Below are 17,349 nucleotides of genomic sequence, written 5' to 3'. Positions count from 1 at the left end.
TCAGCGCTCCTTTGCGTGCCTGGCTGCTGTCCAACCCCTCCTATCTGGGCTCCGTTCTAAAATCGTCTTTTCTAGCCAATCACTACAGAGTTACCCGGCCCACCTACGCACAGCCCTGGCCCAGCCCCCTGCCAGCCTGCTGCTACGCCCACTTCCATACAAGGCCTGCTTCCGCTGAGCAGCGTGGAGTGCAGCACCGCCCCGTTGGTGTTTTGGCAGCTGTCTGGAGTCCCTCCTCCGCCAATCAGCAGAAAGCAGAGTCCATCCACCCTTGTCCTCGAAGGCTGTCTTCCGTGTAGGCCAATCATTGTGAGGCAGGCGCCCCCAGAGTCTTGTCAATCGCCCACGGGCTGTCAGTCTTGAGCCAATCAGCGTGAAGCGCCGGTGGGGCCCAGCACGCCCCCTCGGAACCCAGGCGGCCATCTGCGTTCCATCAGTCTCCCTTGGGCCAGTCACGGCACAGCTCTGTGGGGCAGGGCCCGCCTCCCCAACCCTGGAAGCCGCGCGGTCGATCCAAGGCGCTCTGTCCAACCCACGAGCGGCAGAATGCTCGGCTCCGCCTCCGTAGGCCCACGTGAGCGGTGAGGAAACGCAGGGGCGGCTTCTAGGTGCTGCCGCCGCTGCCGCCGCCGCCGCCACCGCCGCCGCCTCGGAGCCCGGGCCTGGGGGGCGGTGGGGCTGCGCATGGAGCCCCCGCCCCCCGGAGCTGCCAATACTGCCACTGCGCTACACACAGGTGAGCCCGGGGCTTGGAGGGTGGAGGGCCCGTCCGTGACCCCACGTATCCTTCCCGCCCCCGCGCGAGGGATGTGGCTTGGCCCGTGGCCTGCTGGTGTTCGACTGCCCACCGCCACCACCACGGCTGGTGGACCTGCCTGTGGTATTGTCCCCTCCCTTCGCCCCTTGTAGTGGATCTGAGCGTGGCCTGAGCCCCCCCTTCCTGTTTTATAATGGATCGCTCTGCGTGCTTGTATTTTCTCCCCACCCCACCTTACAGTGGACTCGTCCATGGTCCTGCCCCCACCCCCACTTAGAGGGGAGCCGGCTCTGGCATTGTCCGACGCCTTGACAGTAGGTGCATCTGAATGTTTGTTTTTCTCCTGTCCTCAACTTTCAAGGGCCCCGTCTGTGGCCTTGTTTGTTCCACGACTCCTGTTCCTTGTAGTGAATCAATCCGTGGCGTTGTACACCCCCCACCCCCTTTAACAGTGAGTTAATCTGTGAAGTTGTATTCCTGCCTCCTCCAGTCCCCCAGTGCATCAGTCCATGGTTCTGTCACACACCCCGTTTTACAGTGTACCAGTCTAAAGGCTTGTATTCACATCCCCCTAGTCATCAGCCCATTGCCCTCTCCTTTTTTTGTAGACTGTTGCTCCAGTCCTTGGGCTTCCCCCTTCCTTTTAATAGTGAGTCAGTTTAGTGCTTTTTATCTCCCCGTTTTCAGTAGCCCAGTCCATGGCCTCGTTCCCTTTTCCTTTTAAGCAGTCTGTGTGATGGCTTTTCACCCCATCTCCTGTGGTACAGTCAGTATGTCTTTCTGCTCCCCTTGCTCTCCCCGCCCCCCCATAAATAAGATGAACCTTTGCACTCCGCCCCCCCTCCCCGGCCTTTGCAGTGGATCTGTTCATTGGCTTCCCGGCTACCCATGTGCTTGCATTCAGGCACACACCCCCATGCCCTCCCCTGAGTCCAGTGCTTTGTAATTCCTCCTCCAGGAGGGTGCTTTTATTTTGTCCCTCCTTTCCTCGTGGTGGATCAGTCCATGGCCTTCCCTGCCCCCCTCCCTCCTTAGCAGTGGCTCATCCCGTGTGCTTGTTGAACCCAGGTCTTTTTTACTCTAGAACACACCCCCTCATACACATCATTAACCCCTAAGACATTCTGCCTCCCTCCAATAAGTGGATGCATCAGAGATAGTGATAATGCCATTAGAAGCTAAGGTTTATTGAGCACCTGGTGGAACCTGGCAAAGTGCTTTGTATCAGTGAGCTCATTTAATCCTCACCACAACCCTGTGAGACAGGTACTCAGGGGGTTCAGTATCTTATTCGGAGGTAAGTACCCAGTTAGGTTGCCCCTCAGAACACAGAATAATTTTTGAGGCTCCCCTCTCTCACTTCATCCCATCCCACATGAGACCCCACTCCTTAAACACCAAATTACTTGCCATCTCCAAGCTTTTTATTCTTGCCATCACCCCTGCCTGCAGAGCTGTCTCCACTCCACACCTTGTCTCAGCACCCCTCCATCCCCAGTCACAGCAGCTGTATGACCCGAATGATTTAACCACTTTCTCTCTGCCCCTGCTTCCTCATTTCTAAAATGGAGGAATCAGAACTAGAATCCCCTCACAGTGTGAAGCATCCCTGGCAGTTAATAAAACAAGTCACCTCCCTGGCCTCACCTCCTGCACCTTATCCCCCCAACTCTGTGCCAGCCACACTGAGCTCCTCACTCATCCTCAAACACAGCAGATGCAGTCCAGCCTCAGGGCCTTTGCATCGGTTCTGTTTTCTGCCTGGAACACTCTCCCCCTGATCTCCGCATGATTCCTTTCAGAGCTCTGTTCAAATGTCAGCCTGTCCCTGACCATCTGAACCTGCATACTTAGCAGGCCTCAGGGCCCTTCTCGGCTTTATTGGTCCCTTTGCTCTTGGTCACCATCAGATACACTGTGTAGTTTACCAGTTTATTGTCCCTCCCCATTGGAAAGGGAGTCCCATGAGGGCTTACAGTTTCTTGTTTGCTTATTTACTGCTGGGTAAATATACTTAGTATATAGTAGGTGCCCAGTAAATTTATTGCATGAATGAATGTGAAAAATATTATTTCAGACAAATCAGGATGGTGGGGGAGATGGAGATGAAGAGGGCATATGAGAGCTAGTTAAAGAAGCTAGTTGAGACTGTTCATTCAGCAAACACTTAGCACCTACTGAGTACCAGGCACTCTTCTAGGTGCTGGGGATATGGGAGGGAACAGAACAGGCAGAAATTCCTGTCCTTGTGGAGCAGACGTTTGCTAAAAGTGGGGGAGACAGACTATATAAATAAAACAGTAAGTAAAATTAGTATGTTAGACAGGCGCTAAGGGGGAAAATGAAGTAGGGAAGACAGGGAGAGAGTATGGGGGTGGTTGAAATCTTAGGCACCGGGCAGGCCTCACTTAGAAGGTGACTCTTGAATTGAGGCCTGAAGGAGATCAGGGAGGAAGCCATAATGTCTAGGGGAAGAGTGTTCTAGGGGCAGAAGGAACAGCCGGTGCAAAGGCCCTGTGGTGGGATTGTGCCTAGTACATTCAAGAAACGTGAAGGAGGCCATTGTGGCTGGAGCAGAGGGGAGGGAGGGAGGCAGGCAGGAGGCAAGGTTAGAGCAGTGATGGGAGCCAGATGGTGTAGGCCATGGTGATACATAAGGTTGGGGAGTGGGGGGAGGGAGAACGCTGGTACACGAGCTAAGAGCTAACATTTGTCGAGTGTCTACCACATGCCAGAGATACTTTTCTAAGTCCTTTACATGTATTGGCACTTATCCCCACAGAAGCCTTTGAGAATAGTGTATTTTGAGGATCTTTTGCAGATGCAGAAACAGAGCCAGAGAGATTAAGTAACTTGCTCGAGGTCGCACAGCTAGAGCAGGTCAGAGGAGTAGGAGAATGGAGACCCAGAGAGGAGAGCTTTGCAAGAGCACAGAGGTTTATTCGGCACACTGGATCACACAGAGGAAGAATTCATTCTGCCCGGGAGATGGCAGAACTTGAGGATCATCTAATAAAGAGTTTATCAGGTGTGAGAAGGGGGTAGGGTACAAACATATCCTCCGAAGTGGAAACTGGATGAACGCATGGTGCCCATGCTGTAGGGTGCCAAGCTCGTGGGCACCTTAGTCTTTGTACGAAGACCCTTCCCACAGATGGCCGCATGGCTTGCTACCTCCACGAGTCACTTCCTCGGGGAGCCCTCCCTGCTCACCCTGTGTGAAATACCATCCCCGACCCCCGCTAGGGTCTTCCTTCTCTGTTTCTCTTCATAGAGGGTGGCTGTTGTAAAGCCCCGGGATCCCTGCCTGCAGCCAGACTGCCTGGGCTCGAACCCCAGCTCTGCCGGCTTCCAGCTGCAGAACTCTGGGCAAGTGACTGAACTCCGCCCCTATTTCCTCATCTGGAAAATGGGAGGATCATAATAATGCCCGCCCCACAGTGTTGCTTCATGACCGCGTGAGCTAAAACGACTAAAACGGTGTGTGACACACAGTAGGGGTTATAGGACCGTTTTGAAAATGAGTATCATTATTCATCGCATACATATCGGTGTCGAGCAGGCCTCTGAGACCATCTCCAGAATTGACCTCCCAATCTTACCTCGAACCCTGCTCTCCCGCGGCGCTCCCATCTCAGTCTGTCCCCAGCTCCATCCTTCCGGCGCTCAGGCCGCAAACCTGGAATCACCCTTGGTGATGTCACTCTCACTCTCCCCCCGCCCCATACTTTCTTGTCAGCAAATCCTGCTCACTCTGTTTCCACATTTCATCCAGAACTCAGCCATTCCTCCCCAGTTCCACTGCCGCCGCCACCATCACTCACTTGGACCGTCTGCAGACCCCTCCAGCCCGTTCTCTCCTCACAATGGCCAGAAGGATCCTGTTAGAATCCAGGTCACGGCCTGTTGCCCCTCTGCTCACAGCCCTTGTGTGGCTCTTCTCTCACTCATAGTCAAAGGCCTGGCAGGGCCCGGAAAGGCCTCACTCAGTCTGGCCCCCATGGCCCCTCTGTTCTCACCTCCCTACTCCTTTTTGTACCCTTCCTCCCTCCTCTCTGACCTTGCTCTTCCTCTGACCTGCCCAGCGCGCTCCAGCCTCAGGGTTGTTCACCCTGGCTGTGTCTTCTGCCTGGATCGACCTGCTCCCCGGGTCATCGCAGACCTGACTCGCTCGCCTCATTTAGGTGTTTGCTCACATGGCCCCTGCTCGGGGCCTACCCTCCCCTGACTACCCTTTCAAAAATAACAGCCCCTTCCCTGCCTCATTTTTTCCATAGCTCTTCTCGCCATCTGACATACTCTTTGACTCATTTACCTTCTTTCTTAACTGTCTTCCCCACTGAAATGTGAATTCCACTAGAGCAGGGATTTTTGTTTTGTTCACGGCTATACCCCCAGCCCCCAGCCCACAGTGGGCGCTCAGTAGATGCTTACTAAATGAATGAGACGAAGAGAAGTCAACACACCCGAGGAAGGCAGATTACTAGACCTCTTATGAGGGGTCAAGTGGGAAATACGATAATAAACAAAACACAAAACCCCGTGTGCTGTTGAGGCTTGGAGCAAAGGGTCAGATTTTACCTTAATTAATAGGTCCTCTCACGGCTGAAAGAGGATCTGGTAAAATTGCCTGTCTTCGCCACCAGGAGTCACACTGAACTCTTTGTGCCTCTGAAACAAGCCGGTCTTTGAAGTCAACTCAGTAAAGCCTCTGATGACAGGGCTCTCAAACGTGGACACTTCATGGTTTTGTGACTTGTATAATAGCCTAAAACTGTGTCCACCCAATGAACTTCAAACCAGCTCAGACATGAGAGGATCATGCTGATCATCCTGTGTATTTCATTACAGATTAAAGAATGAAGGAAGGCTCTTTAAAACCTGGTTTGGGAGGTCTTATTCATAACCCAACAGTCCCAGCCAGTGAACAGTCGATCGATGAAAGCTCATTCCTTAAGGAATAGGAAGCTCCATGTTTATTTCCAAATCACCCTCCAGTGCAGCAAAGAGGGGGGCGGGGAAGGGCCCGTTCTGTGCGGGATGTGCTGAGGGAGCAGCGTGGGGGCAGTTTAGCCTAATGGTTTATGTGCTTAGACAACGGGAATCTGACTGCCTGGGATCCAAATCCTGGCTGTGCCATTTGGGCTCTGTGGCCCATAGACATCATCTGGACATTTTGTACCTCAGCTTCCTCCTCTGTAAATTAGTGATGATAAAGAGCACCTACTTTCCAGAGTTGTGATGAACGATAAATGAGTCAGTACCTATAAAAATAGCAGTACAGGTCTGCATGCCCTTATCCAAAACCCTTGGGGCCAGATGTGTTTCAGAATTTCAGATTTTTCAGATTTTAGAAAGGTGACAAGGTGCACATACAATATGTTACATAATGCCCTCAGTGGGCTCAGTAATCAGCCACATTCAGGTTTCTGTAGCAGAATGTATAAACAGTCACACTAAGTGAGAATCACTAAAGACCAGAAAGGGCCTCGTTCATTTCAAATCTCTTTTTGCTGCCCAAAGGGTGATAAAGAAGTTTTCCGGTTTTTTGTTTTGTTGTTTTGTTTTTAAAAATTTATTTATTTATTTGAGAATAAAGAAATATTTATTTATTATTTATTTTATTTATTTAAATTTATTTTAAATTTAAATTTATTTATTTATTTATTTATTTGCATGTGCGGGGGCAGGGGCAGAGGGAGAAGGAGAGCGAGAATCCCCAAGCTGACATGGCGCTGAGCATGTGGCCCGATGCAGGGCTTGGGTCCCACGACCCTGAGATCATGACCTGAGCTGAAACCAAGAGTCAGATGCTTGTCTGACTGCACCATCCAGGTGCCCCAAGAAATTTTCTGTTTTTAGAGCTTTTTGGATTTTGGAATAGCAGATAAGGAATTATGAAAAAATTGGAAACTAATATCTATTAAAAGCTTATCATACTCCAGGCACATGATATTTAATCTGTACAATAACTCTATGAACTTGGTATTATTAGTATCCCTATTTCACAGGTGAGCATGTTATTATCCCTATTTTACAGATGGGAAAATTGAGGCACAAAGAAGTTAAAGCATTTGCCCAGGGTCACACTGCTAATAAGTAGCAGAACCAGGATTCCAGTCCTGGCAATCTGGCTCTAGAGCCTGAGTGCTTGTCTGTTAGGCCATATTGCCTGATTTGAACAATGCCAGCCAAGCATTATGAACTCAGCAAATGTTAGTTATTGCTGGTACCAAGAAGGAGAACATAAAGGGACCATAGCAGGCCCAAGGAGTGCAAAGTAGACAGAAGAGAGCAGGCATTGAGTTTCAAGAAGGCTTCAGAAAGGCACGGCTCCTGTGGCTGGGACTGGAACGATGGGGAAGACTTCTAGGCAGAAGGGAGCCCCACACGGCGTGAACAGCTTTTGCGGGGGGCTAGCAGAAGGAACCTCCTGGGAAACTTGATATTTGATGTGGCAGAGGATGCAAATGAAAACATTCAGGTGAGGGGCACTATTACTAGTTTTCTACTCCTGCTGTAACAAATTATTGCAAATATAGCTGCTTAAAACAATGCAAATTGGGCACCTGGGTGGCTCAGTCAGTTAAGCGACTGCCTTCAGCTCAGGTCACGATCCCAGGGTCCTGGGATCGAGTCCCACATCAGGCTCCCTGCTCTGCGGGGAGCCTGCTTCTCCCTCTCCCACTCCCCCTGCTTGTGTTCCCTCTCTCGCTGTGTCTCTCTCTGTCAAATAAATAAATAAAATCTTTAAAAAAAATGCAAATTATTATTACCTCGGCGCTCTGGAGGTCAGAAGTCCAGCACAGCCTCACCAGGCTGAAACCCAGGTGTGGGCAGGGCTGCCTTCCTTTCTGGAGGCTCCAGGGCAGGATCTGGTTCCTGCTCATTCAAGTTGCTGGCAGAATTCAGTTCGTTGAGGTTGTAGGATTAAGGTCTTTGTTTCCTTACTGACGGTCAGCTGAGGGTCATTCCCACCTTTGTGAGGCCACCATTTTCCCAGGCTCGAGCTCTGTTCTTCCATCTTCAAAGCCAGTAATGGCAGGTCAGGTCCCTCTCATGCTTTGAATCTCTCCTGCCTCTTCTGTCGTTGCATCTCTCAGAGCTCTCTTTCTGCCTCTTGCTTTTTTTAGTAAGAGTTCCTGTGATTAGATTCAGCTCACTCACATAATCCAGAACAATCTCCCTAAGGTCCATACAGTGGTACCCCCCCCTTATCTGCATCTTTGCTTTCCGCGGTTTCAGTTACCCGTGGTCAAGCAGAAGATGATCCTCCTGACCTGTCATCAGAAGGTCAGTGGTAGCCTAATACTATGTCACAGTGCCTACGTCATTACCTCACTTCATCTCATTATATGGGTATTTAATCATCCCACATCATCACAAGAAGAAGGGTGAGTACAGAACGATAAGATATTGAGAGAGCACATTCACATAACTTTTATTCTAATATATTGCCGTCATCGTTCTATTTTATTATTAGTTATTGTTGTTAATCTCTTACTGTGCCTGATTTATAAATTAAACTTTATTGTGTGTATATGTATAGGAAACAACATAGTATATGTAGGGTTTGGTCCTGTCCACAGTTTCAGGCATCCACTGGGGGTCTTGAAACATATCCCCTGCAGATAAGAGAAAAGGTTTTACTGTAACCTTAAGTTCATCTGCAAAGTTCCTTTTGCCATGTACATAATATACTCATAGGTTCCAGAGATTAGGATGTGGACATTTCTGAGAGGGGCATTATTTTGCCTACCACAGTCTGTCCTCTGGCCCCCAAAGATTCACGTTTGTCCCACATGCAAAATACATTCACACCATCCTCTTGTCCCCAAAAGTCTCCTATCATTATGGGGAGTCGTCCAAAGCCAGGCTGAGGAGCTTAGAATTCAGTCTGAGGGTGTTTAGGAATGATGGTGGGCTTTGGGAATAGAGGTGGAGATAAGATGGCAAGAAAGCAATCCTTCTCCCATTGACCTCTGCCTCCGTCTGTGTTCACAGCCTCTCAGCTCTGAGCCATCTGCCCTCCAGGTACCCCTGGGATGGCGTGAGCGCTCCCCCAGCGATGGACCCCTCTGTGACGCTGTGGCAGTTTCTGCTGCAGCTGCTGAGAGAGCAAGGCAACGGCCACATCATCTCCTGGACCTCACGGGATGGCGGTGAGTTCAAGCTGGTGGATGCTGAGGAGGTGGCCCGGCTGTGGGGCCTGCGTAAGAACAAGACCAACATGAATTACGACAAGCTCAGCCGGGCCCTGCGGTATTACTATGACAAGGTAAGGCCTCTGGGACCAGGCCTGGGGACCCCTGACATTTATGTCAGTTATTTCATTTTCTTGTCTTAATTGTCATAGCTATAAATTTGAAAACAGAATCTACTGTTTTTTACCCTCTCCTCTCATACTCTCAGACCAATGTTGGGCACCCCAAACGTTTATCTCAGGATTTTCTTTTTCTTTTTTTTCTAAGATTTTATTTATTTATTTGAAAGAGAGTGAATGAGAGAGAGAGCATGAGCAGGGGGAGGGGGAGAAGCAGATTCCCCTGCTGAGCAGGGAGCCCGACATGGGGCTCGATCCCAGGACCCTGGGATCATGACCCAAGCCGAAGGCAGTCACCTAACCAACTGAGCCACCCAGGCGCCCCAATCTCAGGTATTTTCTTTGTCTTAATTGCTTTAAGGCTGAAACCTTCATAGTAATACTAATACCCCTACTCACCCACTTTCTGAGGCCCCCAAGGTCATGCTGTTCTACTACACCCCACCCAACATTTCATTTTCTTGTCTTATGCCTATAGCTAAAAATTTGAAAAACAGTATTAATAATGACTTCCTTATCCTGTCTTCTGGAACTGGAGCAGTCCTGACTTCCTCAGTTATTTCATAACCTGCTCTTATTCCAGAATAAGAATTCCAGAATATTCTTCTACCTAGCATCAAAATGTCCACGGCAATATTATACTAACCTTTCCTTACCTCATCCTCTAGGATACTGAACACTTTTGTCAGTTCTTTTCTTCTCTCATTCCTTTAGCTAAAATAAAGAACGCGTATAATGCCAGCCCCACACTCCCTTCTCATGCATCCCCAAAGCAACACTGGTCCGCTCCAGCATTTATTATTTTATCATCTTATTCATATAGCTAAAATTTTATATTTTCCTCATCCTCTTAGACTCTCAGACAAGTGCTGGATGGATTTCCCGTCCCTCACCCTTCATTTTCTTCTTTATCTGAAACTTCCAAAACAATATTAATGAATATCCCTTTTCATTCCTTTTCTGAGAAACACAAACCCACCCTGTGACGTACCTGACCAGCATTAAGATGTCTCTAGGGTGCCCTAGTGCCCCCCAGCTGCCTTTTGTCCCCCAGAACAGCCCTGGACCTCTGCTGCATACCATAAATTATAGCAATTATTCCATTCTTGTATTTTATTCCTTTAGCTGAAGCCTCCAAAATAATATTGAGGCTGCCTCATTCTGTGCTCTGAGACCACCACAACATCCCTGAGACCCTCCAGACCTATCCTGAAATATCTTAGACATGTTCTGCAATCCACCCAGCCAGCCTTGAGATTCCCCCCAATATTAATACCAGTATTTTAATGCTCTTATCTGGTTGCTATCAGTCACCTCATTTTCTAATTGCCTTAGCTTAAACCTGTACCACAGTATTTTTTATTTTTTTTTAAGATTTTCTTTCTTTATTTGACCGAGGGAGACACAGCGAGAGAGGGAACATAAGCAGGGGGAGTGGGAGAGGGAGAAGCAGCCACCCAGGTGCCCTAAATTTCCCCTTTATTTATTTATTTGACAGAGACACAGCGGGAGAGGGAACACAAGCAGGGGGAGGGGGAGAGGGAGAAGCAGGCTTCCCGTGGAGCAGGGAGCCCGATGCGGGGCTCGATCCCAGGACCCTGGGATCATGACCTGAGCCGAAGGCAGACGCCTAACTGACTGAGCCACCCAGGTGCCGCCTGTACCACAGTATTAAGAATGAGGCTCCTCAGTTACAGCTAAGTCAAGAAATAAATTATGAGAACCAAAAAAAGCCCCAAAACAAAAACAAGAGTGAGGCTTCTCAGCCTGTTCTCCCTAGTGACCTTGCCCTATTCTACATCTCTATCGATAGCTTTAAATAATCCTCTATATTAATAATTCAGCACCACAATCTTCTATATTAATTTGGTCTCTTCCAATATTTACATCAGTTACTTCATTTTCCTGTCTTACTGCATCAGCCACACTCCCCACCTGTCCTGGCAGCCACCCCCAAGGCCTGGCCCTGTCAGTCCACAGACACCCCTGGTTCTGGGAGCCAGGAGGAAAGCCTGCTCCTGCACCGACTCCCCTAGGTGGGCCCCATTGTGGAGAGGTGCCACGGGGTGTGGGTGTGTGTCTCTGAGGTGGGGGTGGGGGGACTGGACAGATGGAGATGAAGAGTGACGGGGAGATGTGGAGAGGGATGGATGGGAAGGAGACACAGGGGAGAAGGGCAGTATACTAAAGGAAGAGTTGTGGAAGGGAGAAGAGGGAAAGGGGAGACACTGGGAAGAATACAGAGCGGGGAATCACAATGGGGAAGAGAGGTAGAAACGGAAGGAGGAGAAGGGAGGAGCCCCCAAATTGGGAAAGACGCAGGTGAGAAGTGGGCTGGGAGGGAGGGTACCTAGTTGGGGGCAGATGTGGAGGTGGAATGGTGTATATGTAAAAAGACAGGAGAGGGGCAAGAAGGACCCTGGGAGACACACCCCTCTGCCCCCTCATCCATACCCTCCCTCCACTCCGGGCCCTCTCTTCTAAGGCCCTTTATCCTATCTCCTCCCTTCCCAGAACATCATCCGCAAAGTGAGCGGCCAGAAGTTCGTCTACAAGTTTGTGTCCTACCCCGAAGTCGCGAGGTGCTCCACTGAGGACTGCCCGCCCCAGCCCGAGGTGTCCATCACCTCTACTGTGGCAAATGTGGCCCCCACTGCTATACATGCTGTCCCCGGGGACGCTGCCTCTGGGAAACCAGGCACACCCAAGGGTGCAGGAATGGCAGGCCCGGGTGGCTTGGCACGCAGCAGCCGGAACGAGTACATGCGCTCAGGCCTCTATTCCACCTTCACCATCCAGTCCCTGCAGCCACAGCCACAGCCGCCCCCTCATCCTCGGCCTGCCTCAGTGCTCCCCAACACCGCCCCTTCGGGAGCAGCAGTGCCCCCATCTGGGAGCAGGAGCACCAGTCCAAGCCCCTTGGAGGCCTGCCTGGAGGCCGAGGAGGCCGGCCTGCCTCTGCAGGTAAGGACTGGAATATGGAAATTCAATAAGAGGGTGGGGGTACAATTCCCAGATGAGGAGGGGTGCTGGAGAAGGGACATAAACATCCTATTTAGGTTTGGTGGAAGGAGGAACGCAGAAGTTCCCCGGGCGAAGGGGGTGGGGAGGAGAGCCATGCAAGTACTAAGTTATGCGAGGTGCCCTGAATGTTATTTGCTTAATGCATAGGTTCGCTCAGCTAAGCATTCATCAGAATCACCTGGAGGACTTTTTAAAGGACAGATTTCTAGGGCCCACCCCCGAGAGTTTCTGATTCTGTGTATCGGGGATGAGCACGAGAATTTGCCTTTTTAACTAGTTTCTAGATGAGGCACACGCTGCTAGTCCCTAAAGCAAATTTTTGAGAACCCCTGCTTTCATGAATGAGGGCAGTATCCCCAGGAGGCCCACCCTTAGGGGAAGCCCTGTCCCCCAGAGAGAAGCTGCCTCAGAAGAAGCCCCACGTCCTTGGCAAAGTCTCTCACGTCCTGCTGGTGGACCTGCCTTGATGTGTAGTCATGCCCCCCCCACCCCAATACCAAGTCCTGCTTTCCAAGACAAGTCCTTGGCTTCACTAGCCCAGCAATCCTTACGCACCCCCTCTGCCCGCCCCCCTCCTCTCCCAGGTCATCCTGACCCCACCCGAGGCCCAGAACCCTAAATCAGAAGAGCTGAATGTGGAGCCCGGGTTGGGCAGGCCACTGCCCCCAGAAGTGAAAGTGGACGGGCCCAAGGAAGAGTTGGAAGCCGCAGTCGGTGGGGAGGCGGGGTTTGTGCAGGAAGTCGCTAAGGCCGGGCCGGAAGTCCCTCCTGCGGAGGGCGTGCCGGCCCGGCTGCCCGCGGTCGTCATGGAGACTGCGGCGCAGGTGGGCGGCCTCGCGGCTTCCACTGCTTCCAGCACAGAGATCGCCCAGCCTCAGAAGGGCCGGAAGCCCCGGGACCTGGAGCTTCCACTCAGCCCGAGCCTGCTGGGTGGGCCAGGACCCGAACGGACCCCAGGATCGGGAAGTGGCTCCGGGCTGCAGGCGCCGGGGCCAGCGCTGACCCCGTCCCTGCTACCTACGCACACATTGGTGAGTGCCTGTGAAGGGCTGCGGCGGGTGAGGGAGGAGCTAGACTGCAGGGGCCAGTGTGGTTATGTCTGGGTGAGCGGGAGGGTGGAGCCTTCGAGTGGGATTGGCTGGAGGGACCGGGCTTGATTAACTGGGAGGGCGAGCTAGTCTCCGGTGCCGAGGGTCGGGCTGTTGGAAGGAAGGGCAGGTCTGGGGGGAGGGGGGGTTGTGGGCGGGGACCGAGAGGCTTTGCGTGGGACGGGGGGCGGGGGGGGACTGTTTTCTGGTTTGGGGCGTGGCTTGGGGATCCTGCATGGGGCTTTTTGGTCTGGGATTTCTTTAGTGGGTTTCCTGTGAGCTATATGGGTTGGTGGGGTGTAAGAGTTGGGGGCTGATCCGAAACTGATGGGATAGTGACCTGTGAGTTTTGAAATTGACATGTGGATGGGGTCTTGTAGGTGGTCTCGCCCAATGAAGCTGGAGGTGGGCTCTCGGGAGCTGGGAGGGTTGTCTGTAACATTGGAGAGGTGTCATGGGCTTGACCTTAGCAGTTAGGGGGTAAGCCTGTACACTTTGGGAGGGTGATCTCAGAAGTCTGAGTGGGAAATCTGGTGGGACTGGAGCCACGTTCCTTCCGTTTTTCCCCCACCTGCCCTCTACTCACTTGAGCTCCAACCGCCCCTTCCCCACAGACCCCGGTGCTGCTGACACCCAGCTCGCTGCCCCCCAGCATTCACTTCTGGAGCACCCTGAGTCCCATTGCACCCCGTAGCCCAGCCAAGCTCTCCTTCCAGGTAGGAACCCCTTCCCCCATCTGGGAGAGGGTGAGAGGCCCTAGCATGGCCCCCATCCATGATCTTTCCCTCTTTCTGTCCCCAGTTTCCATCCAGTGGCAGCGCCCAGGTGCACATCCCTTCCATCAGCGTGGATGGCCTCTCAACCCCCGTGGTGCTCTCCCCAGGGCCCCAGAAGCCATGACTACCACCACCACCACCACCACCCCCTTCTGGGGTCACTCCATCCATGGCCCTGAACTTCTCTCCAGCCAGCCGTCTCAAGGAGAAACATAGTTCAGCTGACAGACTTACGCTCTAGTTGTGGTGGGGTAGGGATTCTTAGGAAAGATCTCTCAGTAACCCTTTCACAGGAAACATACAACTTCTCTCTTCTCGGTCAGTTCCCCAGTGGCCGCCCTTACACGTCTCCTACTGCAGTGGTGGGGACGGTTTATTTATTTATTTTTTGAAGGCCACTGGGAGGAGCCTGGCCCACCCCTTTTGGGGGGTTGGTGAGGGCATCTCCCCCATCTCCACATTTTCTCCCCAAGATGAGACCGTCGGGGTCTGGCTTGAGAAGGACCTTTATTTATTTCTCAGCCTGCCCTTGGGAAGCTGAGGGAGCCCTGTCTCCATTTTGGGGTGTGAGTAGAAGAGGTAGCTTGTTGTTGTTTATTATTCCTGGCCATACCCGAGGGTCCAGGAAGAATTTGTGCCGTTTAACGGTTTGGGAGTCTTGGCCAAGGAAAGACTCACACCCTTGAAATAGGAATTTCCACCTCCCCAGCCTTTGTCTCAGATATCACCTTTTAGGCCAGGGAGGAATGCCCCTTTTGTTCTTCTCCCCCTGAGAAGCCATTCCTGTGTCTGCCAAACTCCTGGGGTCCTGCCTGTTACCTCCCAATGGAGGGTTTTTTTGGGGAGTGGTCTCCGTCTGGGGGGCCCCTCCAGCCAGTACTCCAGGTCACCTTGTCCCCCCGCCCCCTGCCATTTTGATAGTATAATCTATTTTTAAACAGGGCTTTTCAATAGGGGAGAGGGGAGCATCTCTTCCTGTATCTGAGATGGGGTGGGTGGGAAGGAAGGGATTTGGTGGGGGGGATCTTCCTGCCACCCGCAAGTGTTTATTTTTGATACCAAACGTGTATTTTCAGCTCCCTCCCTCCCAGCCCCCCAATTTCCTGCGGGCGGGTACAAAGGACCCTTTAAGTGTCCCTGGAGTTGGGAGGGAGGAATGGGGGACATAAAGCCTGTCCTATCTGAATTCCAGGCTGGAGAGGGTGGGTTCAAAGGACTCCTGGGCTCACCTCCTATCAGCACCGGCCCAGCCCGGGCCTAGGGACCTGGGGGTTGGTGATTTGGGGGACGGTGCTACACCTGTCTCCACTGTTTGTTTTACTTCCCCAAAAATGGATCTTTTTTTCTAAGAGTCCCAGAGAATGGGGAATTGTTCCTGTAAATATATATTTTTAAAGGTGACGCTGGAGGCTGCTAGCCTTTTTCCGCCCCCCCCCCCCCCGAGGCCACTGGGACTGACTGTGACAGGCATGACTTTCTGTGGAAGGCGGCGAGGGTGTGACACTGACTGTGAGAGAGAGCATGACAGCGTGTGTCGGAGACAGCCGGCGAGCCTGCAGATTGGTAACCAGGTGTGCAAAGAAGAGAGAGAGGGTGGAAAGCTGCGATCGCGTGTGTGTGCGTGAGAGACTGGCGGCTGGAACCACGGACGACACCGTGTCTGTGGGAGAAATTACGGCCGTGCGCTGGAAAATCACTGGGAGACTGAGTGCGGACTAAGGCACTGTCGCAGAGCCCGGAGGTACGCGTGACGTCCTGTTGAGGCACAGGTAGCCGGGCCGGCGCCTCCGACACCGTTTGACCGGCTGACGGTGGTGAGCGACACACGCCGCGTGAGCCCGCACGGGCACGAAGGTGTGGCGGAGCCGGTCAGGGCCTGGGTGCGGGCGAGAAGCCCGCCTGTAAATCCGCAGGGCGTTGTGCTCGGGACACGCATGGTGTGTGAACCTTCACGCAAGGCTGTCGTAGCGACCGAAGTCCTGGGAGCCTTGTGGAGAAGAGCTGACCGTGAGACAGAAGATGACTGTGAGGCCCAAGATCCAAGCCTGCGGGACCGTGTGTGCGGAGCATGAGGCTGTAAGCGCGTGTGGGTACGTGGGTGAGTGGGTGTGCCTGAGACCAGTGGCAGATGGATGACAGGTACTACTCCAGTCTGGCCCAGAGGCTCCGGGACCGGGACGGCAAGGGAGAAAAGGATGGTGAGGCCGAGTGACTGAAGCAGCACGAGAGACCATGGAAGGGTCCGAGCGAGAGCCGAGGAGGCACATGGCGCCGTGTGAGAGAGACCTGGGCAGCCGAGCGGTGAGGCCGCGTGTGCGGGTGTGCGCGGGCGCACCTTAGCGTCCGTCAGGGACGGGGAGGGGGGGTGTGCCCGATGGGGGCTGGGGTGAGAGGAAGTAGGAGAGGTGGTGATTGAGGTCGTGTGCGAGAAAGTTCCTGAGAGACCAGCGGGGGCTGTAAATCGGGCTGAGTGGTAGAAACGTCTAAAGGCGTGACTGCGTGTGTGTGCGTGTAAAAAACTGGTGAGAGGAAGTGTCGGTGATCGTGGCCGAATGAGGGAGGCTGTTAAGACGTGAGTGTGTGTGTGTGCGTGTGACGCTATTAGTAGGAGACCAGGAATCCATGACAGAAAAAAAATGACCCTGAGGGCAAGTCCGAGAGGCTGTGGGACTGAGTATGTATGTGAGCCTGTCCCTAAGGGCCTCCTAGTAGACGCTGCAGGTCCAGAATTGCGTGCGTAACTGTGTAAACGAAAAAGTAAGAGAAAATGACCAAGACCAAATGAGACTGTATGAGAGACCACGGATCGAATGTGCCAGGCGTGGGAGAAAGCCACTTCCTCCACTGGTCTCGCCTCCTCTATCCCCAGTGCTGTCTTCTCCCAGTTCTCCAAAACTTGAAATTCTGGAGTTTCCCAGGGCTTCACCTAGGCTTCCCTTCCCTCTCCTCAAGCCCTCTCCAGGGTGCTCCGGTCCAGTCCCGACACTCGAGACACCACTTAATCCCCCCACCGGTGATGGCACATTTTTTCCCTCCAACCCAGAGTCGTCTTCGTCGCACGTGTCAGAATCTCTCTAGAGCTTTGGTGGTTGGCCTATTCATTCAGCGCCTGTTTACTGAGCCCGCAGACACAGCAGTTCCCAAACCAGACACAAATCCCTGCCCTTTGGCGAGCAGGTATTTTAGTGAGGGCGACGGACAAGAAGCAGATAAGTACAACATCATCACGTGGCAGTGCAATAATTTCGTGAGATGAGACTTTCTCAAACTGTTTAAATACGAGAGCTGCCGTCATTTTATTGCGCAAACGTGGGAAAAGAAAGCACCAACCATCCTCTTCCCACAGGGAGTCCTCGGAGTATATACGGTTTAGGCACAAAG

At 52.4% G+C, this 17,349-nt stretch overlaps 1 protein-coding gene across 5 annotated transcripts; it reads left to right on the top strand.

Annotated features, from left to right (window-relative positions):
- The first annotated feature begins 551 nt into the window (after nt 1-551).
- On the top strand, nt 552-15,369 carry ELK1 (ETS transcription factor ELK1). 5 transcript variants are annotated; one of them, XM_035003866.1, is made up of 7 exons: nt 552-736; nt 8,003-8,050; nt 8,762-9,035; nt 11,595-12,044; nt 12,689-13,135; nt 13,807-13,908; nt 13,994-15,369. In XM_035003866.1, exons 3-7 carry the CDS (start codon nt 8,826-8,828, stop codon nt 14,090-14,092), a joined length of 1,308 nt encoding a protein of 435 aa, XP_034859757.1. In that variant the 5' UTR covers nt 552-736; nt 8,003-8,050; nt 8,762-8,825; the 3' UTR covers nt 14,093-15,369. The 5 variants fall into 5 exon arrangements, with proteins under 5 accessions (XP_034859757.1, XP_034859762.1, XP_034859753.1 ...); XM_035003871.1 differs by lacking the exon at nt 8,003-8,050 and having other exon boundaries at nt 12,929-13,135; XM_035003862.1 differs by lacking the exon at nt 8,003-8,050.
- The last annotated feature ends 1,980 nt before the right edge of the window (nt 15,370-17,349 follow it).

The sequence above is a fragment of the Mirounga leonina genome, unplaced genomic scaffold (assembly GCF_011800145.1).
Source record: "Mirounga leonina isolate KUSES-001 unplaced genomic scaffold, KU_Mleo_1.0 Mir_101609, whole genome shotgun sequence".
NCBI classification, from domain to species: Eukaryota; Metazoa; Chordata; class Mammalia; order Carnivora; family Phocidae; genus Mirounga; species Mirounga leonina.
Note: the sequence above shows the minus strand (reverse complement) of the source record. Positions and strands in the feature narration are given on the sequence as shown.

Excerpts from the sequence above, each read along its gene's own strand:
- ELK1 (XM_035003862.1), top strand. The coding sequence starts at position 8,826 with ATGGACCCCTCTGTGACGCTGTGGCAGTTTCTGCTGCAGCTGCTGAGA. Across the intron at positions 12,045-12,688 it reads AGGCCGGCCTGCCTCTGCAG|GTCATCCTGACCCCACCCGA; the intron begins GTAAGGACTGGA and ends CTCCTCTCCCAG. Across the intron at positions 13,136-13,806 it reads TGCTACCTACGCACACATTG|ACCCCGGTGCTGCTGACACC; the intron begins GTGAGTGCCTGT and ends CCTTCCCCACAG.